Consider the following 23,811-nt stretch of genomic DNA (forward strand, 5'->3'; position numbering starts at 1 on the left):
CTTCACTCGGCAGAGCGCTTTAAATGAAATAATATGGACAGGCTTGCTTCACTCGGCAGAGCGCTTTAAATGAAATAATATGGACAGGCTTGTGGCTTCACTCGGCAGAGCGCTTTAAATAAAATAATATGCACAGGCTTGTGGCTTCACTCGGCAGAGCGCTTTAAATAAAATAATATGCACAGGCTTGTGGCTTCAATGAATGCGGCGCAATCCAAAGACAAGGCAAGTAATAGGTTGTAAATACAGTATTGCAGGCAAAGCCACGAGTATATTAACGATACCACAGGATCAGGGAGCAGGGAGCGACCGCTTCCGAGAGCGTCAGGACGGTAAAGTGATCATGTGAAAATGATCTGAGTGTATATACAGATTGAGAGCCCTTAGGTCTAGAATTGGTGTTAGAGTCCCGTCCTTCTTGGGTAATAGGAAATAAGAGCGAGTAAACCCCCTGTTCCTTGATGTTGCAATTCAACTAACTTTATTGCATCTTTTTGCAGCAATGAGAGTACCTCTTGTTTGAGCAGTGTTAGATGTTCTGTGGACATTGGACTCTGCCTGGGTGGTATATGTGTGTGTGTGTGGGGGGGGGGGGGGGGTAGCTGTAAGCTCTAGGCAGTAACCATACTGGATAATTTGTCTTACCCACTTGTCTGTTGTAATGGAATTCCAGACAGGTAGGAACTGTGTTAATCTCCCCCCTAGAGGAGTATAATGCTGTTGGGGGAGCTGAAGGAAGTCACTGTTTAGTGGTGGAGGAGATTTGATTGTTGTTATTACCTCAACCTCTTCCCTCGTTGTTGCCTCTGTAGCCTACTCTAAAGTATCCTCTATTGGAGGATGATTGTGTATTTGTTTTAAAGGAAGCTGAATTGTCTTCTCCAGCTTGTTTGGAGCCTCCTCTGTAGAAGGAGCGACGAAAGGAGCCTTGTGCTTGGGTGGACTGCAGAGCTCCTATCGACTTTGCTGTGTCAGTGTCTTTCTTCATTTTTTCAAGTGCTGTGTCTACCTCTGGACCAAACAACTGTTGTTGGTTGAATGGTTGATTTAAGATAGTAGTTTGTATTTCTTGCTTAAATCCAGAAATGCGTAGCCACACGTGACGTCTAAGGAGGACTCTGGTGTTTATTGCTCTGGATGCAGTGTCTGCTACATCAAGTGCGCATTTAATGGAGGCATTTGATATAAGCCTACCCAATTGTATGAGGTCATTTGCTTGTGCCTTATATTGGTCAGGTAGATGTTGTAAGAGCTTCTCTAACTGATCATAGTGAGCCCTGTTGTATCTTGCGAGGAGGGCCTCTGTGTTAGCGATGCACCATGTATTGCTAGCTTGGGCAGCTATTCTTTTCCCTGAAGCGTCTATGATCTTTGATTCTTTATCAGGAGGTGGTGCTTCGCCTGATGTTTGGGAATTTGCTCTTTTCCTAGCGTTTGAAACTACTAGGGAGTCTAAGGGTAGCTGTCCTTTAATGTAGGCAGGGTCCCCAGGAGCTGGTCTGTACTTTTTCTCTATCCTTGGGTCTATGATTCTAGCTCGTACAGGATCTTTAAACACTTCTGGTGCATGCTTAATGACTCCTTTAATTATTGGCAGTATTTGCACAGATTTTTTGGGAGTGTTCAAAAGTGTCTAATAAATAAATCTTCCTATGCCTCATCTGAATGCATGGTGACATTGTGATAGATGGTAGCCCAATTAATTAAGTGTCCAAACCCAATATTGCCTTCCGAAGGAGAAGGTTTAGATGGATATGTATGTGGGTCAGGAATATCTGGTACATCCTGTGGGTTTGGAGACTCCCAGTCTGGTGAACCTGTTGGGTAGGGAAAAGGGTCATCTGGGTCTCTCCCTCCCCCCATGCTATACTCATCATCAACTTCCTGAGGAGGTGTATGTGGTGGAGAATGAGGATAATTTTGAGGTGAAATGTTTAAAGGAAGAGGAGGAGAAGGAGATACAGGAGAAGAAGGGTGCATATGAGATGTGGCAGAATCCTTCTTCTTGACAGGCACTGGAGGTGTAGATGCTGTATCTGACTTCCTCTTCCTGTGTGGTGTAGTGGAAACATGTCCTGTTTGTGGATCAATGTAGATCCTTTTTTGTAAAGGATCTGGTTGGAAAAGCTCCTTCTTGAGGCACAGCCTTCGGCAACGATTTTTTCGGTTCCGAACCTGTTTGTTGCTTGTCTTTAGCCTTAGGAGCTGATGAGTCCTTTGGCGTAGATTTCGGCACTGAAGATATTGTCTTTGGAGCCGAAGCCTGTTTTGTGGACTTGGAAGCATCGGAAGCAGGCGTTGTCTGTTTCGGCATCGAGGGTATCGGCTTCGGAATGGAAGCTGTTCTCAGGGCATCGGAAACAGGCTTCGTTGTTTTCTGAGCCGCTTTGTCTCTCGGAGTCGACGGTTTCGGAGTGTCTTTCGGAACCAGGACTTCTTTTTGTTTCGGTGCCGAGGGAGCAGGTGGCATCGGCACATGCGGTTTGCTCAGTATGGAGCTATCGGAAGGCTTCATTATTTTCTTCGGAGCCGGGCTCAATGGTGGGGCTTTCGAAGTGTTTTTTCGATCTGGACTGGGCCCCGCAGGCTGAGTGTTGACCTTTGCCTTGGATTTTGGTGTTTGGGCTGGGGTAGGGGCAGTGGTACTCACGCGTTGACCCGAACATATGGAGTCATTGGAGTCATCTGCCTCGGATACGATCTGGAGATCATCGGAATCTTCTTCTGGGACGCATGGACTTCGTCGAAGATATCCACCGGTTACGGAGCTGATCTCTGCATATCGCGTCGACGAGCCATCCGATCTCGAATGGGCTTTTTCGATCGAAAGGATGCACAGGCTGTGCAGCTGGATTTGTCGTGTTCTGACGATAAGCACAGGTTACAGTCCTTGTGATGGTCACTGTGTGGAAATTTTGCTCCACACTCGGGGCATCTTTTGAATGGCGTCCTTTCCATGAGGAGTAGGCCTCACGGTGTGGGTAGGCCCAACGGCCCTCGTCGACGACCGTAATCGAGCTGATGAAGTAGAGTCAATGTTTATCGATATTGAAAGTTGTTTGGTGAAGTTGGAAGAACATTTTTATGCGTCGAAGTACTTGAAAAGTAGATTTCGAACCGAAGCGGAAAAGTTTCATCCGAACCCAGTGGCGGAATAGAACAATTTAAGGATGGAGTCGATGCCCATGCGCACTATCGTCCAAGGGAGGAGTCTCCTATCTTGTGACTACAAAGACTCCTTCTAAGACGACAACAACATACAATCATCCAAGCCCAACACCAGGTGGCGATCTAATGCACAGTGACAGATCTGCAGCTCATATGCCTCGAACATATATATATATATATATATATATATATACACATACATATATATAGCACAGAACTCCTAGATCTAATGCATAGGTGGGCCAATTCAGTACTTATGATTATTGATTATTTCGGACGAGAGGTGCCCCCCCCCCCCCCCTTCGTGCTGCTTTAAAATAGCTCCTACCAGAGTTTATGTGCCCACTGTTTTACTGATACTGAACAAATACGTACTGTTCTGGTGGGTGCAGTACCACAAATCCAGGTAATTTCTTGAACCATTCTGTGTGCATATCTGGCTGGACATTCACAAGTGGAGACTCTTCTTCCCATACCAATTCAATGAATTGGCAATCAGGCTTCCAGAAAGGAGTCTCAAACTCCAAGAAGATTTTATTATTTGTGCCAAAGCCCATCTTCTGGATTGCTTGTATTTTTCTGTCTGAAAGTGGTGGATCCAGGAGTGTGGCATACTTCTCTTTCAAAAACCCTGAAAGACAAAGAAATTGGTATTGATATGGTGTTAAAACAGCTACACGCCACCCTGTCTCCTCTAGGAATACCCACAAACTACAGGTGGTCTCTAGAATGTACAGTTCTCCATAGGAGGTTCCAAGTCATTACTGTTGTTACTGGGAACCCAAATAAGGAGCCCACCATGTCTGGAAAAGTGTTTTGTCATGCAACTCGAAAACTCTCACAAGACATGTACATCCCACCCTTTCACTTTGCTGTGCTGTCCATGATTTCATTACCTACATTTTTAACAGAACCAGTAGGAAACTCCGAAATATTAAATCACTTGAGGTTGATGTGTACCATATAGGATTATAAAAGTGATAATGTTTGAATTTGTATGTATTTTAGTTTTATATAGTTACACCTTGGTGATATCATGGTGCTTTAGATCATTTTGCCGAAGAGGGTATAGAAGATTAATACAACTTGGGTAAATCCTATTGTTACTGGCAATTGTATAGCACTCAATCTGCCACTGATAATGTGTTGCAGATCTTTTGGCAGTCTGCAAATGTCTTTCCAAATGGTTGTGAGGTTTACATTGCAGACCAGGATCTGGTAAAGGCATGTGAAGGTGAGAGGTCTGTAGAGCGAATGAGAAAGTACCTGTGTCAGTTACAGTATCAACTTTAATGAGTTGTGACTTTGTGATGAGAGATTCCACAGTCTTATTTATCTTCTTGGCTCGGGCACACACTTGCCTGCCAGATGCATAAGGTGGTAGCAAGTGGTATTGACTTCTGGAAAAAGAATAATATTACATGTGTGTTTGTAAAACGCATGTCCGTCCCTTGGGAAATCTTGAATCTGAATTACAGATGTTTGTTAGCTAGTTAAATGGTACACATATTAGCAACCTAATAAGGATAAAAGCCTGTTGGATTTATCTTAATTCAAACCTGTGACCATGAGGTCAAGCACAGAATCCTGCAGTAGAAGCATTATCCAGTGAGCCATCAGCCCCAGCCAATTAAATGCATATTTTGGCTGCGTTGTTTGAACGTTTGGTGTTCTGTCTTCATATCCTTGTCTGTAGATTAGTGTGCAGGGTGTGTTTCTCAGCAGTGCTGTTTTAAGCACAAATGAACTAAATTATGAGTCTTGTTGAATATATTGGTGTATTGATCGGCCTATTGCATACATCCTGTGATTAGAGAAGCGTTCCACTTGAGCATTCTGATGCGTAACTACATGGCATATAGCCAAAAAAAGCTTCAACAAGTGCAGAATGCTGATGCCAGACAAGTTCTAAGCCTGAACAGAAGAGACCATAAACTCCTTGACCTAAAGCCCTCCATCTGGTTACTTTTTGCTAGAAGAATATCTTTCTAATCGCTGAAACGTAAAGCCCCCCAAGGTCATTTTATGTATGCCGAACTCCATCTTGCCACAGGGAGGTTGCCATCTTCTAATTCTTAAAAAATTAAAGTTGCAATCTTGCCGGATTTATACCAATTTGATGTCATGTCTACCATTAGACGCAGACGTCGTCTGACTATCTTTATAATAACTGTGAAAGCATTCAAGTCATTAGACTGATGACACAGATACAACACTTGAATCGAAATTCCTCTGGGTCAAAAGGTCAGGGCCGGACTGGGAACTGAAAGCAGCCCTGGCAAATTTTGTCAGACCAGCCCCCATCCGGCACGTAGCGAGCGAGCGCAGCGAGCGAGCCCGACTATTACTAAATTTTTGGAAAACGACAGACCAAAATGGTGAATTTTATAGCACATTTTCATCACATATTTAAATTGGGTGATCAAATTACAAGGGGAATAGTTGACAGGCACTCCAGAAAAGTGGGGAATTTCCCTTTGCTCTTGAAGCCAGGGAAAGTGCGATAATACTAATAATAGGCTAGTATAAATTGGGACCGAAGTAGCTGTGGGATTGTGCCTCATCAAATGTTTTTGACAAGGTTATTGGGGAAAGTGGTGGCGAAATTCGGAAAGGCCACAGTGAACAGAGCCTGTATTCCAAATATCTACCAATTTGAACATTCAGGAGGAGAATCAGCAGACAACCTGGGCACAGTCACCTCTCCTAATAAACTATAGGTGGCAGGTAAAGCCACCATGAGAGGTGTTGTGTAAGGGTACATCTGACACCAAGAGAGCGACAGATTATACCACATTACCACCCACAAAATTCAAATATTACAGCTGAAACCTCAGTGTCAAGAGGGCGAAACAGAAAACCTTCACTGCTGGCTAGAACTTGCAAGAATCTCCCTGCGCCAAATCGCTAATAACTAGGCCCAGCAGTGTTAGAGATCCTCAACAAATAAGATATATAAAAACAGGGACAAGACTGGCAAACTATTATACAGACTGGTCACAAGGCATCTGACCTTCAGATTTATCCCTGCGATCTGAGACTTTGCGGGCGACACCACTAGTCACTCCACCGAAATAGTAGCAGTCCTTTTCTACTACTACTGTAACCTTTTTGCATACCACCCAAGGCCATCCTGTGAACACCACCAACCCTTGCTCTCAATGATCCCACTCCCTGTACTCTCCATAGCATCTAGATTTGACCTAGATGCACCCCTCGCTGTTGAGGACATAGAGCACACAGTCCTCTGGATGAACACAGTAACACACCTGACCCAGTGGCTTCCTAATGGAGAATTACCATAGATTCCGTGATATCCTCTCCCTTCATTTCCTTGCCCTTTATTAAGAAGCGTTCGTGACTGGAGCCTTACTGGTGGACCCTAAGTCGCCACCATTGCGCGGCATGTCGCTCCATTTCCGTAATAAACACTGAGCTCAAAATCTTTGCAAAAAGGCTTAAATACATTCTGCCCGATCTTGTCCACCCGGATCAATGCAGCTTTATGCCTGGCCCTAGAATCTGCTACTGTATTCAGCGGTGCATATAGCGCTGGCCGGACTACAGAAATGTCAAGACCCGTGTGCCCTTCTTCTAGTTGACTTTGAGAAGGAGTTTCATTGAATAGACTGCAGCTTTTTGGGTGGGGTTCTCGAACGTATGGGCTTAGGCCCATGTTTTCGTAGGTATGCTAAACTACTCTATTTCCAACCCTTGAACGGGTGCAAATAAATGGTGTGTTGTTGGCCTCTTTTCCTATTCGTTGTGGTACCTGACAAGGATGCCCGCTCACCCCACTCCTTTTGGAGCATGCCATCATCCCTGACCAGACTGGTAGGCTGTGATGCTAAAAATCACGACTGCCAATGGAAGGGTGGGGATGAGGACAGAATTGTGCTATACACAGATGGCGTCCAGACCCCACTGCCTTTCCCTCTTATAACTCTACAAGAAGGCCTCTCGCCTCAAAGTGAACAAAAGTAAATCCCTGCTGGTCCCCACTCAGGGGAACAGCAAGAGCTTGAATGGCATTCCTCGATTCCTATTAGGTGCATTATCTTCCAATACCTGGGCCATGCTACATCTTGGGGACCAGGCCTTATATGGAGCCTCAACCTTATTCCCCTCCGGGCAAAAACTAAAAGAATTCTCCAGCGAAGGGCACTCCAGCTGCTAAACATACTTGGCTGAGTAGTCCTTATTAAAATGATGATACTCCTGCGATTCCTATATGTACTCCAAAACTTTCCACTGATGATACCCAGCACATGGTTTAAAAAAACCTAAAGTTTGGGATCCACTCCTTTCTCTGTGCAGGCCAACAGCCTCGCATTGGTATGGATAAATGTCGCCTCTCAGTGCACAATGGGGGTGATGGGTATGGCCGACATACAACTCTTTATCAACAATTTAGAGAGAACCCCATTTTATAAAAAGGCACAAGGGATAGGATTCAGCTAAACCAATACAAAAGTTTTTCTTGTTAAAATCCAGATTTTTGCTATGTGGATGCTTATCAACATAAGAAGAACAGAACTTCAAAGTAAAAAAATAACCAATAATTCTCCCAAAATACACATAAAATACTAGTGACATTTGTTAATATAGTTCATCATGCATTGGACCAAATACATTATCAAAAATATGTGGTCCAAAAATAACTTAGAAAACAACTGTATACAATAAAAACACAAAAAAAGTTATTGTGTAGACGCAGTGTTTCAGCGGAACCTTGAGCTTTATCCCACATTCTTCAGAACAAATAAATGCATTAAAACTAGGAGAAAACATAAAATATATTTTGTCATAGAAACAGTTGTGAATCGGATTATCTATACCCATACGGATGGACATACAATGTTGTTCTTACTAAAATTCTTTTATACAAATTAGTGTGGTCCTGTCCAGTCCCCACTAGAAGCCCCATTCCCATCTAAGACAGCCATCCCCACCCCGTGTGTTCAACTACCAGCTCACACCATTCTAGCCCCATATCTATCGAGTATTATCACAGGGTTGCAACATGGCTGTGATTTTTTACCTGCCTGACCAGCACTTGAATACCCTGGTTGGCACACAAATAAAGGAAACTCACGTAAAGCTCCTCTAAATGCATACTTAAAACTAAAACACTCTGATGAGCGTTAATGGAGTTTTAGAATGGACTGGGATTGTTCAGGCTAATTCCAACGTGTGTTAATGGGGCCAGAATGGACCATATATAGTCAGGCTAGTGCTTCTCATTGCAGAAAGGTTGGTAATGTCTGTATTTAGCACTTTATATGGGCTTTGTTATTTCATTCTACTGGCGAGAAATGGTCACTCAAATTGTCGGTTGTAGAATGCCTCTCATAGGTACACTGAAACCACGGAAATGTCACACATAAGCAACCTGAAAACTTGGCAGCTATGTGTCCATGTCCAGTATTTGTAAAGCGAGAACCATTACTCGAAGGTGTCAAGGCGCTGGGGGCCGTTGGGAAAATTAAGCGACTGCTATTGCCCAGAGTCACATGGTGCGGGGCAGATCCCTACCGGAGCCGGGGATCGAACCTTGATCCCTAGCGTCCAGTCGCCGTGGTGGCTGCACCACACCTCCTGTAAATGTTAATGCGCACCTTTAATTTGCAACAGACAATAAATAGTCAAGTACATCATCACACAACTCTAACAAGTACCACACATCAGGAATTAGACAAATTGCATTTTGATGTTGGTGTCGGCATCACTGCATGAAAATGTATTGCCACGCATAGAGAGCACTCTGACATGCTTTGGGGCTAATGTGTCGCTCAGAAAAACAAAACTGGAGCACAGCGCTAAATCTATTCACACCGACTCGTTGTTATGGTGACGTGGATCGGCACAGTAGGATACATTATTTTACATTTCCCACAAAAACAAACTGTGCTCCCTCTGAGGCCCCAGCCAGTGCCCCCTCTGACACGCACGTCTAGCTGCTTCCCATCTAGCACGGTCAGGCGGCTAAGTTGTGAGTTATGGAAGTTGGGGTCTTTTGCTGGCGTGGGCGGCATCTTGGCTAAAGGAACACATGAGCAGATTTCCACCCCAAGAAACTTCTGACATGCATGCATGGGGAGCCTGTAAACACTGGAAGCGGGTTGGCTGGCAGCAGAGGTGCTAAAATATTTAAATAATGTATTTCAACAAGTCACATCACAATTTGAAATTGCGATGTGACTATCTCACGTAGGAATTATTCAAATAATTAGTTTCCCTGCTGCCGGCTGAGGAGCTGCCTTTGACTCATATCTGTCCAAATTATATTCAGACACTTGGGTCATCCTTAAACTGCCATTTGCTGCTGCAGTCCGTGGCACCCCTCCCCAGCCTAACCGAAGAGCTTCAGTCCCAACACTTCCCAGCTCATGAAAAAGCAAGCTGGTGGAGTACTCGTTCTTTTCCAGCCCTAATGCACTGGCAGCAATCAGGTAATTCATACACTGCTTTTCACATACAGACATATAGCCAAAATAATGTAGTCTAAACTGACATCTTTTTACCTTATATGTGCATATGGAAGTGCCTGTGACACACACCTTGATGCACGTAATATATGTCAGACATTCCTAAGCTTATGCCAGAAATTCCAGTTGCTGATAAGATTCAGTATAACAAGATTACCACTTGACGAATTTTCAGGAGGGGTCCTTCGACCAGATTATTGCCCGAGTTTACGTCAGAAACTGTCTTACCTACTGCCAGCAAACTTTGCCAATGCTACATCTCGCCTGAAGCCTGAGGGCCAATAAAGCTGAGTCCCAGAGGAAGACAAGACCACAGAGTGTTTTTGCCCTGTGCAGGAAACACTGTCTTCATGTCTCCACTGATATAGGCAGCCTTTGTGTCAGCAAGGTATGCAGAGCATCTCTTTTCCCTAAGAAATTCTAGACTGCAAGTTGCTTTGCCTTCAATGCTCTCCTAGTCTAGCACATCGAAGTAGAAGTTAGGGTGTTAGTTTCTAGATTACATTTTAACCATGTTGGAAATGTTCATTTTATTTTCGTTATTTATAACGTGGCTTCTTTCTATTTTTATAATATTCTGTGTAATTGTTTTTGATTTAGTTAGAAACTGATTGTTCCTGCAGTAATACACACGTTTACTAAAATTGTTCATTCTTCTTAGTGCAGTGTGTGTTACTGTGAATAACGAAACAGCTTTTTAACTATTACCAAGGTGCCCCTGATCCCTTTATGGGATTGTTAGTAACCCAAAAGCAATAGCACTATTTCAATTACTCATTGAATAGAGTTCTTCCAGGCTACAATACCCTGTCTTTCATATTAATCGCTGGTGCACTCAACCAAGTTCAACCGTGGGTGGGAAAGCACACCTTGTAGAGCTACCCCAAAAACATAGCTTATGCAACAGCTCTGCCTCGCCTAAAGGATAATCCATAGCAACAGACCGAGTTTTCTCCAATCCAAATTCATACTCTACACCAAAAGGACAAATGCTAGACGAGGGTGGCACCACAACTAATAATTTCCTTCTTTTAGATCAACGAACACAGGTGATATATCTTTCTCGGCACAAATCTGCACACTTTCGAACACCCTACCAAAGAAAGTAAGGGTGATCAGCAATCACCCACTATTCAGAAGAGAAATAAAATGTGTTTGTTGTTCTAAAACCTGTCTCAGCCAATAAAAACTACAGGTTTATTATAACAAGGCTACTAACAGGTTACGCCCATAGCACTGTAGAGAGAGACTAGAAAACTTCAGGAGAGTTACTGATTCTTTCCCACAACAGGGTGCAGGCAAATAAGGTATTCCTAACTTTGGATTATATAGGTACCATCAAGGTTTTAACCTCCATACAGAAGGAAAATGCTACTTACCAGTATGCATCTGTTTTTGGCATGTAGAGCTGCAGATTCACACACTATGCATATATCGCCATCTGGTGTTGGGCCCGGATGTTTGCTGTTTGTTATTGTCTTGGAACAAGTCTTTGGAAGTCACAAGATAGGTGACTCCTCCTCTGGACAATAGTGAGCATGGGCATCGACTCCATCTTCAGATTGTTTTTGTTGCCAAAAAGGGAAATGATGAAGTTTTGTGAGAAACAGAAAGAGATGTCCATGTATGTTGTATCTAATTAAGATAATACTGAAACAGATAAAGGTAGCCAGGGAGGTGGATGGGCGTGTGTGAATCTGCAGCTCTACATACCAAGAACAGATGCAAACTGGTAAGTAGCATTTTCCGTTCGAGGCATATGAGCTGCAGATCACACACTATGCATAGATTGCATAGCAGTACTTTCCCTCAGCGGCGACCACCAGTATCTATTGCAGTAGTTTGAAATAGTGTTTTGAGTACAGCCTGGCCAACACTATCTTGTTGTTTTGCTTGCACATCTACACAATAGAGTTTGTGAATGTGTGCGGTGTAGACCATGTAGCTGCTTTGCAGATATCATCTAAGAGAATGTTCCCTAAAAATGCCATGGAAGCCTCTATTTTGAGGGTAGAATAGTCTTTAGGGGGAATTGAAAGCGTACGTTTTGCTTTGTGATAGCAAATTTGTATACATTTGACAATCCACCTTGAAATTCCGGACTTTGATATGGGATTGCCTTTATGAGGTGATGAAAAGGAAACAAAAAGCTGTTTTGTTTTGCGAAAAGGTTTTGTTCTGTCAATATAGTAAAGAAGTGCGCTTTTTACGTTTGTGGTTGCGAAAAGAAGACTGGCAACTCTACAGATTGGTTGAGATGGGAGGGAGTAATAACTTTTGGAAGGAATTTGGAATTTGTTCTGAGAACCACTTTGTTATGATGGAGTTGTAAAAATGGTTCTTGAATAGTTCGTGCCTTTAGCTCACTGACTCTTCTGAGAGATGTGATAGCCACAAGGAAAGCAAATTTCCATGTAAGAAATTGTAGCTCAGCTTTATGTAGAGGTTCGAATGGAGGACCCAGTGAGTTATAAAATTCTTTATTGTATAGTTAATAAAAACCGTTACAATATACAATACAATATAACTAAAAAGTACTTTCCTGTGCGATCTTTTGTGCAAAAAAGTGCAAATTTTAAAACAACCGTTAAATAAACCGATTTCGGAAACAGATTCTAAATTAGCCAGTGCAAATTGAACGTTCAAAAAGTTCATGCTTGAGTTAGCTCTTCAGTGAGTTTTTTCCAAAGTTAATAATATATTTAATTATTCGACAAATGAATTGTGGATCCGCCGAGTCCAACGCATGTAATATCGCTGAGCGGCATGTGCAAATTCCTTTTTCGTTGAACTTTGCCTTTAGTAGGCTCCGGCGATCACAATCCAATACTAGACAAATGCAGATCAAGTGGATGATATCTTGTACTGCAGCACCACATCGGTTACAATCTTTCAGGCCCGGTATCCTCCAGCCAGGTTGGTCCGCATTTGTTGGCAGTTTGCCCATGCGTAGCTTTAGGTATTTTAGTTTTAAATGTGGTGGAAAAGCAAAGCTTAAATATGCTGCAGGTACCGGCCTTTTATAGGATTGTATTATCATCCAAGCATGTGTACGATGACTTAAGAGTTGTTTTGTCTTTGATCAACGAGTGCATGTTGACAGCCTTTTTTACGGTCTGCTTAAATGATGATACTGGTAACTTCCTGTTCCACACTGACGCCGTCTCGGTAATTTTCAGGGAGGAGTTTAGGTTCTTCGTATACTGGGAATTGTGATTGCTTTGCAGGGCTTCCCAAATAGCGGAGTTAATTTCTATTTCGCGCTTGAGCCAGATGTTGTACCAAAATTTGACTGTCTCATATCTTTTATGCAATATTTGTGACTGCAAACCGAATTCAAGGCGGACCTGTGCAGGTAAAGCGTCACATGGTAAACTGAATACCCGTTTGTATACTCTTGTTTGGATTTTATCTAAAAGTGGTGCACTCCTTCCACTATGTACCACACTGCCATAGGCTATCGTTGGAAGTAGCTTGGCTTTGATAACTGTGAGAAGGGGAGTGAACAGAGGGCCTTTTAGCTTCTTGGATAAACTGCAAAATGCATGCAGTAAGGCTGTTCCTTTTTTTTCAATGGCATCGAAGTGCGTGGAGAAGGTGAACCGTCTATCCAGATGTATCCCCAGGTATTTGTAGCTATCCATTACTTCCAAGTTCTTATTATCAATTGTGAAGTTTAGCTGTTTTATACGACGATGCGTTATGATCATGACCTTGATTTTTGTACTGTTTATTTCCATTAGGTTCTGTTTAGTGTATTCAGCCAGTTCATGCATGAGACGTTGCAGTCCTATTTTCGTTTGACTGAGGAGGAGAACATCGTCTGCGTAGGATAGATGCGGGATGGGCAATGTTCCTAGCCATGGAGGATGTGCGTTGATCCCATCTAGCCATGATGACAAATAAAGCCATGAATAAGTTAAACAAAAGACGCAGCCTTGTTTTAATCCTTCACTGGTTGTGATCTTCTGTGTTAGCCTTTGGCCATTGTCAATCTTAACCTGCATCCAGGTGTTGGTGTAGAGGTCCATTATTGGTTTTAAGATCGTGTCAGGCAGGCCCTGCTGCTTTAGTTTGGCCCATAATGTTTGTCGGCTAACATGATCTAAGGCCGCCTTGAAGTCCACGAAACATAGATGTAATGCTTGACGCTCTTGTAGGCTTTTTTCAGCTATCAGGCTTATTGCTATGGCATTTGCCATGGTACCTATGCCACGGCGAAACCCTGACTGATTTACGGGGATTTCTTTGTTATCGTCAGACCATTTTGCGAGATCGGTTAGCACCAGTGAGGCATAATATTTAGCCTCGGCATCGATCAGCGCGATCAGGCGGTAATTTGCTGGGTTTTTTCGATCACCGCCCTTGTATATTGGGTTGATGATCGCGCCTCTCCAGCTTTCCGGAATCCGACTAGTGACATTGATCATCCGGAACAGATTGTTAAAGTTACTGGCCTAAAAATGGGGATTTTGGTTTTAAATTGCCTGGGGGACGCCATTCGGTCCTGGTGCACTATCTAGCCTACTTTTATTTATTATGTGCAGTGTTTCTACTTCCGTGTAAGCTCGAGATGTTTGGTCTGGGCCTTTCTGTTTGTTGTACGAGATGTTTATCAAATCGAAAGCAGTTGTGGACTGAATCTCTGCGTTTGGACTTTTATGTACAAAGGTTACTGTTGGTGACGGCTGGGTCATGGGGTTTATTGTAAATGTATCAATTAAATTCTGTACCCATACCATTTCCGAGACGCAGGTCATACTAATAGTGTTTACAGTTCCGTTCAATGAGTTTACCTGCGACCAGAAGGCTCTGGAATCAGATTTTTTTGCATTGTATAGTATTTTTGTCCAAAAGATGGTGTCATTTTTTTTCTCATTCCAAATTTGTTTCTTATATAGTTTCTTTAGGGAACGTACATTCTGCCTTACTTTGGATTGTGGACTATGACCTTGTGCTCTCCTCAGGGACTGTCTCAAACGCCTTCTCAAAACATGTGATGTCTGGCTGAGGTGGCTGTTGTTCTTTCCATTATGCCACTTTGGCGTTGGCTCCTACCTTTGGTAATTTGTTCAAAAAGGTGGTCCATATTTCAAGTCAGTTGGTTTTCCGAGATGAGCGTTTGCATTAGATTTTTTGCATCCAACGCTATTTACGGTAGTGTAGCACTCGTCCACCTTAAGCGTTTCAAATTTATTGTTTACATTAACCCTGCTAGTATTGGGGCCTCTAGATGTTTGGGTGGAATTATTTTGATTTCAATGTGCTGTGCCGAGTGATCACTATCAGGAGATCATATGATTTGAAACTTTTTGATTAGCCCTAAGAGTGGAAGGGAGACTATGGTGTAGTCCAGAATTAAACTTGAACTAGGACCAATGTAGGTACAATTAGCTGGTCTGTCCTGTTTTATTCTCCCGTTTAACATGCGCATACCTTGCTGTTCGAGCTCCCACGTCAGTTGTCGACCCACTTTGTCCAAACTTTTCGCCAAAGGGATCACCTGCATTCCTACATTCCATAGTTCATTGGCAGTGATTATATTGTCTTCGTCTTCATGGGGATGTAATAAGTTGGCATTAAAGTCACCTGTGAGAATTATCTCCCAGGTTGGCTGTTCAAGACGAAGTTCAGCTATTACAGCGCTAACTTTTTTGAAGAGCTCTGTTTTGTATTAGTTTTTGGGTGAGCGTATATATTAATAAGAATGATAATTCTTATACTGGCGTGTAGATCCATTTCCAGTTAAATTATTTGCATGTCTGCGGTGGTCGCGGGTAATTGGGAGGACTTGATTTTTAGTGCCGTAGAAATAAACAGACAGACCCCCTTTGGTTTGCCCATAATGCTGAGTTCGAGTGGCACTAACATGATGACCTATTCTACCTGGGACATCGACTGGGGCTGTTAGCCATGTTTCCTGTAAAACAATTATTTCATGTATGTCCCAGGACTCCGTTTTTTCTTTGGCACTTAAGATATCTTTTGCTCTAGCGATGTTCCAGGATAGAATTTTTATGGAGGTTTGATCGGTTTTACCACTCTGATTATAGTTGCAATCTTCTCTTGTTCCACTATTTAATCTGTATTGATGTTCAGATTTTGGGTTTTCCGCTCCCTTGGTACCTTGCAGTACTGAATATGTGGTGCATTTTTCTGTTAGAATGTTTTCTCTTGCGGCTCCTTTCATTAGAAGAGGGAACGGGTAACCTGGTGATGCCTCTTCTTTGAGAGTGATTCCCCACTCATCAAATTTAGAGGTTTTGTGTAGTATCTCGTTGGAAATTTCTACATTCCTCCAAGTTGCTAGGGTGCCTTCCTTTACTGTGTTGTTTCCAGAGTTTATAAATTCTATTGCCAGTAGGTCAGCAGATGTTATGTGTTGAAGACTTGGGATTTCAGCCATCAGGCGTAGGATATTTCCTCTATTCAGATAGTCTTGTGGGCCTCGTGATTGATAGTTTGGTATGAGTAGTATCCTTCCTTTTGTGTTCGATGATTTATCATGTGTTTGCTTGGAGGTGGTCAATGTCTGCTCATTTGTCCAGTGTCTCATTACAGGTTTTTTGTTTTTAACATTTGTGTCGTTGCATAGGTTTTATGCATTGTTCGTATTATCATCCTTCCCGGTATGCTCTCTACACTCGTCTACTTTTGCGAGTACTTTCGGGTTAACTCTCTTCAGGCTACTCAACCCGAAGGTTGTGGCATGTTTATCGACGGTTGTCAGGTAGATTGGACCCGACCTTGTTTCTGTTTCCGTGCCACCAGTAATCATTGGGCCATCATGTTCCGTGATTATGTTGACTAATAGTTGATGTTGCAGGGTCTTGTCAACTTTCACTATAACTTGCCTGGTGTTTTTAGTGTCCATTTGCTGAGAGTTGCTCTGGGACTCGCCGTTGTGTGCTGGGCGAGGGATACTTTTTGTTTTTTGTTGTTGGCTTTAACGATTACCTCCCTTGATTCTCCCTGTTTTCCCGTCCCTCTCGAACTATACTCTAGATTCTTTGCAGTCTGTCCATTTTCCGGGTGAATGGTCTGAGCTACTTGTTTTAATTTATTCCCGGTGTTTTTGGATTGGCCCATAGTACACCTGACTGATCTGATTATTCGCAATGGTTCGTAGTCGACACTCTTGAGACTCCAATTTGCACTACTCCTTTCTGAAGAGTGCGTCCCGAGTTCATCATCATTGCAATCCTCAGTGCATGTTGGTGTGTTTAATCTTGGGGCGAGTGCTTTTCCACTAAATTGTACTTCCGTAGAGGTAGGCTGATATTCTCTCTCATTGGTACATTGAATTAGTAGTTTTGTTGGATTCTTGTCCGTAGAGATGGACTGGTGTTCTTCCTCTTCAGTTTGGATTTGAGCTTTTCTAGGGTTCTTGGGAAGATTGAAAATTGGATAATTGTCCAAGCCCTGCTTACTAGCAGGTCTACTATTTAATTGTTGATTTCTGGCTGTTCTAGCACGTTTTCTTTGTCCTTTGGTTAAGACTGGGTGTTGGATGTTTGTAATTTTTATCTGCTCCTGTCTTGGGTGGTCTATTTCAATCATCAACGGATGACTATGTTTGATCGGGTCCGGGGGTTCGTCCTTTGGTAGTATTTGATATTCAATTGGTTGTCCAGATTTTATATTTGTTATCTTTGCGACTAATATTTGTTGTGGCATTTTTTAGGGATTTGTTCAGTCCTCTTTTCTGTTTTGACTATTTCATCATTGAATGTGACTTTGTTGTGCTCTGTGGTGATATCTCTTTCTTCATGTGTACTGATGGTGCCATGGTTTACCGTAATAGCCGATTCATGGTTAGCACGTTTGCATTCCAGTAAGATGTTTTTAAGTATTGTTGGTAGGTCCCTTAATTTTTCAAGTATGGGACTACATGAACAATTTAGGGGCTGGGTCCAAAGATTAGTCTGGTCCTGGACGATTGCAAGTGTGTTAGCCATGGTGGCCAGTTTTTTATTTATATCTGAAATATGCTCAGCGATTAGACTCATGAGATTTATTTGGATATCGAGTTTATCGGACTGCATAATCAGCGTTTTAATGGATGTTTCTAATATTTTCCCCAGAGCACCATGTAGTTTTATTATGGATTCCAAATTGTGATTAGGATCATATTTTTCTGCCTGCTGGCACTGGTTGGCGTTGTAATTTGGTGTGTTGGTTGTGCGTTTTGTATATTCCTCAAGGTTTTCCCTGGCCATGTTGACTAGATGTTCCAAGTTTAATTTAGTCATGTGACCAGTTTTTTTAATGGCTTTTGAGGATACTGGGTCAGCCAATTTCGACACACTTGGTATCTCTATTATTGTTGTTTCCTGTCGAGCTTCTTGGCATATTTTATTCGTTAGATCCATAGATGCGTGTACTTCATGTTCCAGCCCACTTGATATCTCAAATATGTTTTCCTTTACTGGTTCTAACATCTGTTGTTTACATGTATGACTGCCAACTAGGGTTTTTTCTTGCACATCGTTAGATAAAGTTATAGGCTTATTGAATGCTTTGGTTTGCTTAACCCCTTCCATGCTGGTGACGAACCCCAGCCGTCACGCTCTGCGGCGCTCGTGTGCTGATGACGGCTGGGGTTCGTCACGGCCCGCCCTGTTCTTTTGTTTACCGCACAGCGGCGGAAACGGCCCAGCATGGAAGGGGTTAAGGTCTGTTTCTCTTGTGTTCTTGATTTGTTTATCATGTGTTGACATTGTGCTCAACGTTTGTGAAGTTTCCTTGTAGTCAAAGAGGGTTTGGGACTCCAACCACGAGTCGCACACCTCATCCTTTTTATTGAGATCGACCATTTCTTAATTTAGTCGTAGCTCTTGTCTGGGTGTTGAGTGGTTATTTGTGTTTTCTTTATACACTGTATCTAATTTACTTATGTCGTTGCATCCTTGATCATGGTCCAGATTAGTGCGGCTGGTTAGTAGTACTGGTAATATAATTGTCCTTATTGCTCTAGGTTGGCTTGTATGCATTGTTCAATTTTCTAGTGGGTTTTCTGAAGTGCTATCCATAATCCTATCCGTAGAAGCTTGTGATATTTTATACTTTGCTTGCTCTTGCTCCTGGCTGTGGCCTCCCCAATCTGTGTAAACTTGGGCTTGTATTTGAATCGTATGCTTGTTGGTCCCCTGGCATGTTGGCCTGTGAGTTTCTTGGACTGTTGGCTTACTCATGCCTAGTTCTTCTGTTCTAATGGTGTGCACTGTGCTAATCTTTGGGTGAGGTGGGGAAGTTGATGTGTCAACCGTCTGCGTGGTTACTTTGCACAGTATCAGTGGTTTTTGGAGACCATTTGGCGTTGCTGGCATTGTGTAGATTACTGCGACTGGGTCTTTCAAGAACGAAAATTTGCCAGTGGGATTCATTGAGCCAAATATCGAGTAAATTGGTGGTTTTAGTGGAGTTGTGGGTAAATTAGCTGCAGTGCTCGGGGAGTTATTAATGGTTGATTTGGGTTTAATTTTCCGTTTCGCAGATTGTGGTGGATTACTTCATGTCCTACCCGACCTCATTGTTCCAGGGAGTGTAGACGTAAGCCGCCCCTTGCTGCCAATTAAGCCAATAGGACTGATATAGTTGAGACTAGGCTGATTTTTACTGCTTTTTGCTGCTGGACCAATCTGTCACTGCCGTGGGGAGAACGTCTCCTTGCTGTACTCTATGACTCTATCCGCTTCTGACAATGTGTCTTTTTTTTAATTTTATTTTTTATTCGGATGGTGGTTTTACGTGCGGCGGCAGCTGACAGATGGTAGATATTTGAAATTAGATCCGTTTTTTTTTTGCGCAAGCGCTTACTTGCTACTTTCAGTAACCTCACCTGGCCGTGCCCTTAGCCCACCGGGACGGAGGAAGGGCTGGGGGTCCCAGTTGGCAAGTCAGGACTGCAGGTAACAGCAGTGAAGTACTTTGAGGATGGCAGGCAGCTCTTTTGAGGGATGGGGTGGGGAAGGACTGATAATGGCTTTGATAATGGCTTTGTGCAGTAGGATAGGGGTGGGGGACCTGGTCAGTGAGCTATGCACCCCTAATGGCCTCCCTACTGGCTTCCTTTCTGCCCGCCACAAGCCACACTCCTATGGTGTCCTAGGCGTCTATTGGCGTTATCCACACCACACCTCAGCTCGGCTCCTCAGCTCAGCTCCGTGCTCACCTCACCTGCAGGGCAAAACTTGGCAGAGCTCGGCGGGGCAGCCATCAAGCGGTGCTTTTGATGGTATGGCGGGTCTGAGGCTATGTTAATATTTGCCCGCCCGCCCCCCTGCTCGTACCCCCACTTGTGTCGAGATCTCTGGGAGGTCGCAGGTCGCAGAGGGCGGGTGCTGGGTGCCACGAGTCCGGGCCCGGGTCTAGGGCTGGGGCTGGGGCTGCTTGGCAGAGTATTGAAAATCGTGAGCAGCCGGCAGACAGCATCTTACTTGCGTCTTTCCTCCACGCCCAGACGATCAGCGCGCGTAAACCGCCACAGGACTGCAGGAGCCGCAGCCTCTCCTCCGCCTCTCTTCTCCTCGCGGCTTGTGCCTCCCGGCTCCCGCTGTTAGTCTCACCGCGGCTGGTCCGCCACAAATCCGCCACGGGACCGCGGGAGCCGCCGCCTCTCTCTTCCCCGCGGCTTGCAGTTCCCGGTCTCGCTGCTTCGCTGTCTCTCGTTTGTTGCACTCCGCTGCGCTCTGGTGGTCCTGTCGTGCCACTAGAAACTAGTCATCCTCACATTTCTCGCCACAGTTGGTCTCAGAGCTCAATCTAGTATAGCAGGGAGTTGAACAACTAAATCACCGCTTCATCGCCACCTTGACTCATGGAACCATGCTCAGTTGGGGAGGGATGGAGGACCCATTAACCTAGTGGGGACGATGTTTAGATTCCACACAGGAGAGGTTGGTACCCTGGGAGGAATTTTTCTTTTAAGGCCTTCCATAAATGCCTTAATGGCAGGTACCCTGAACAATGACAAATGTTGTTTATTTTGCAGGTAAGCTGCTATGGCAGTCAGATGTAATCTGATCGATATGTATGCTAGATTACATCTTTGAAGATGCAGCAGGTAACATATGATGTGTTGAACGGACGCATCTAGAGAATTGATTGTGTTATTGGTACAGTATATCACAAATCTTATCCACTTGGCTGCATAGCAGGCTCTAGTGGTGGGACGCCTAGCTTTTTTGATAACGTTCATACAATCAGGTGAAAGATTGAGATAACCAAATTCTAGGACTTCAGGAGCCTGATCGCTAGGTTGAGCTGTGCTGGATCTGGGTGTCTGATCTCCCCATGGTTCTGTGTTAAGATTTGTGGGGAGAGATGTAGTTTTTGGTGCAGAACTACTGATAGTTCCAGCAATGTTGAGTACCATGGCTGTCTGGCCCATGTTGGAGCAACTAGGATCAGTGTTAGTGATTGTTGTTGCGACTTGCGTACCACTAAAGGAATGAGTGGGAGAGGTGGAAAAGCATAGGCAAATCTGCCTGACCAAGTCATCCATATTGCATTGCCTTTGGACAATGGGTGTGGATATCTGGCGTCGAAGCTTGGGCATTTTGTATTTGAATGTGTGGCGAAGAGATCTATCTCTGGATGCCCTCACATTTGGAAAAACGGTTGAAGGACTTGTAGATGAAGTTCCCACTTGTGAATCTGTTGTGTCTGATGACTTAACAAATCTGCCATGTGATTTTGTATTCCTGGAAGATGTTGGGCTAAAAGGAATATGTTTTGAGGAATAGCCCATCTTCATACGCTCTGTGCTAGTTGAGAGAGCTGCAGAGAGTGCGTCCTCCCTTGTTTTTGTAGATAATACATTGTTGTAATATTGTCTGTCCGGACTAAAACAGCTTTGCCAGATACGTGTTTCTGGAATGCTTTTAATGCTAGGAAGACTGCGAGTAGCTCCAAACGATTGATGTGGAGTAGCTTTTGCTGAGGTGTCTATTTGCCCTGTATGGCGTGATGTAGTAGATGAGCTTCCCAGCCGGTGAGCGATGTATCTGCTGTTAACACGATTTGTGGAACTGACTTTAGGAAAGGTCACCCTTTGGAAAGGGTTTTAGGTGTTCCACCACTGCAGAGAGCTATGTGTGTGGCCGTCCACCAACACCAGATCTGTTAGCTGACCTTGAGCTTGATTCCACTGACATGCTAAGCATTCCTGTAAGGGGCGCATCTGGAGTGTTGCATGAGGTACTATGAATATGCAAGAGGCCATCATCCCTATTAGTTGCATAAACACTCGAGCTGGAAGTGAGTGCTGCGGTGGAATTTTGTTATAAGGGCCTGCATACTTGCTATCCTGGCTGGATTGGTATATGCAAGGCCTTTTGAGGTGTCTTTTGTGGCACCTAGATATTGTTTGATGCGGGATGGTTGGAGGTGAGACTTTGGGAGGTTTATTGTAAACCCTAAGTCGTGAAGTAGTTGGATTGTGGTGTGTGTGTGATTTACACACTGGGTATGCAACTTGGCTTTTATGAGCCAGTCATCAAAGTATGGGAAGACGTGAAATTGTTGTCTTCTTAAGTGGGCTGCTACCACTGCTAGACATTTTGTGAATACTCTGGGTGCTGTGGTGACTCCGAATTGGAGAACCTTGAACTGGTAATGCTGACCGCCCACTACAAATCAAAGATATTTCCTGTGAGCAGGGTGAATGGGAATGTGGAAGTAGGCGTCCTTGAGATCTAAAGTGGCAAGGAAATCGCCTTGTTTGAGTAGAGGAAGGACCTGTTGAATAGTGACCATGTGAAAATGGTCTGATTGTATGAATAGGTTTAATGGTCTGAGGTCCAAGATGGGTCTCAGGTTTCCATCCTTCTTTGGAGTCAGAAAATACAGGGATTAACCCCCTGTGTTTTGATGATGCAGGGGAACTGGTTCTATTGCATGTTTTTGTAGGAGGGAAAGCACCTCTTGTTTTAGAAGTGTTAAATGCTCTGTTGACATTGGACTCTGTTTGGGTGGTATGTTTGGGGGAGTTGAAGTGAGCTCCAGGCAATAACCGGATTGGATGATTTGTCTCACCCACCTGTCCGTGGTAATGGTGTTCCAGACAGGTAGAAACTGTATCAATCTTCCCCAGACCGGAGTATAATGGTCCGGGGGGAGTGGTGGGAAGTCATTGTTTGGAGGTGGAGGCAGTGCGAGTATTGGTAGTTTTGCCTCTACCTTTGTTGTTATTGCCCTGTAACCTCCTCTGTAATAACCCCTGGTAGAGGAGGTTTGTGTGGAACTCTTCTAGGAGGTGGAGGAGTTATCGGTGTTAAAGCCTCTAGAGGCGCCACTATAAGGGGAGCGACGAAAGGAACTTCTTGGAGCTTGCGATTGCAAAGCTCCCATTGATTGATCAGTATCATTTTTCATCTCTTCTAAAGATGAATCTACCGCAGGTCCGAATAACTGTTCTTGGTCAAAGGGTTGGTCTCATGGTAGTCTGGACCTCGGGTTTGAACCCTGAAATCCTTAGCCAGGCATGTCTACGTGAAAGAACACTGGTTTTAATAGCTCTTAAGGCTGTGTCTGCCGCATCCAAAGCACATCAAATGGAGGTATTGGTTACTAGTTTACCTTCCTGTATGAGATCATTGGTCCTTGTTTTATATTGATCTGGAAGGTGTTTTAGTAGGGTCTCTAGTTCATCATAGTGTGCCCTATCGTAACTAGCTAGTAAGGCCTGTGTATTGGCAATTCTCCATATATCGTCTGCTTGTGACGCTGTTCTTTTAGCAAATGCGTCCAAGAGTTTTTACTCTTTGTCAGGCAGTGTAGCATCGCCTGAGGTTTGTGTGTTAGCCCTTTTCCTGTTGTTGGAGACCACCAAGGAATCTAAGGGAAGCTGGCCTTTGATTGATGCAGGGTCAGTTGGTGCAGCTTGTACTTTTTTCTACTCTGGGTTAAATGACTGTAGCCCTTATGGGGTCCTTAAAGACTTCAGGAGCGTGTTTGATTACCCCTTTTAACATTGGGAGAATGGAAGTTGACCTTTGAGATGTTGCAAAAGTGTCCATGAGGAAGTCTTCTTCTATAGGATCTGTATGTAAATTCACCCCGTGGTATTCTGCAGCCCTGTGTATAAGTTGAGTGAATCCTACAGTGTCCTCTGAAAGTGATGGTCTAGATGGATAGACATCCTCTTGTGGTG

At 43.8% G+C, this 23,811-nt stretch overlaps 1 protein-coding gene across 3 annotated transcripts in view; it reads right to left on the bottom strand.

Annotated features, from left to right (window-relative positions):
* PAOX (polyamine oxidase) overlaps nt 1-23,811 on the bottom strand; it is a 747,166-nt gene that overhangs the window by 285,416 nt on the left and 437,939 nt on the right. For all 3 annotated transcript variants that reach the window (XM_086921851.1, XM_086921853.1, XM_086921852.1), the window contains one exon: nt 3,544-3,799. In XM_086921851.1, the coding sequence (XP_086777977.1) occupies nt 3,544-3,799 (256 nt within the window). The remainder of the gene's footprint in view (nt 1-3,543; nt 3,800-23,811) is intronic.

Source organism: Lissotriton vulgaris, chromosome 5 (genome assembly GCF_964263255.1).
Source record: "Lissotriton vulgaris chromosome 5, aLisVul1.2, whole genome shotgun sequence".
Classification (NCBI taxonomy): domain Eukaryota; kingdom Metazoa; phylum Chordata; class Amphibia; order Caudata; family Salamandridae; genus Lissotriton; species Lissotriton vulgaris.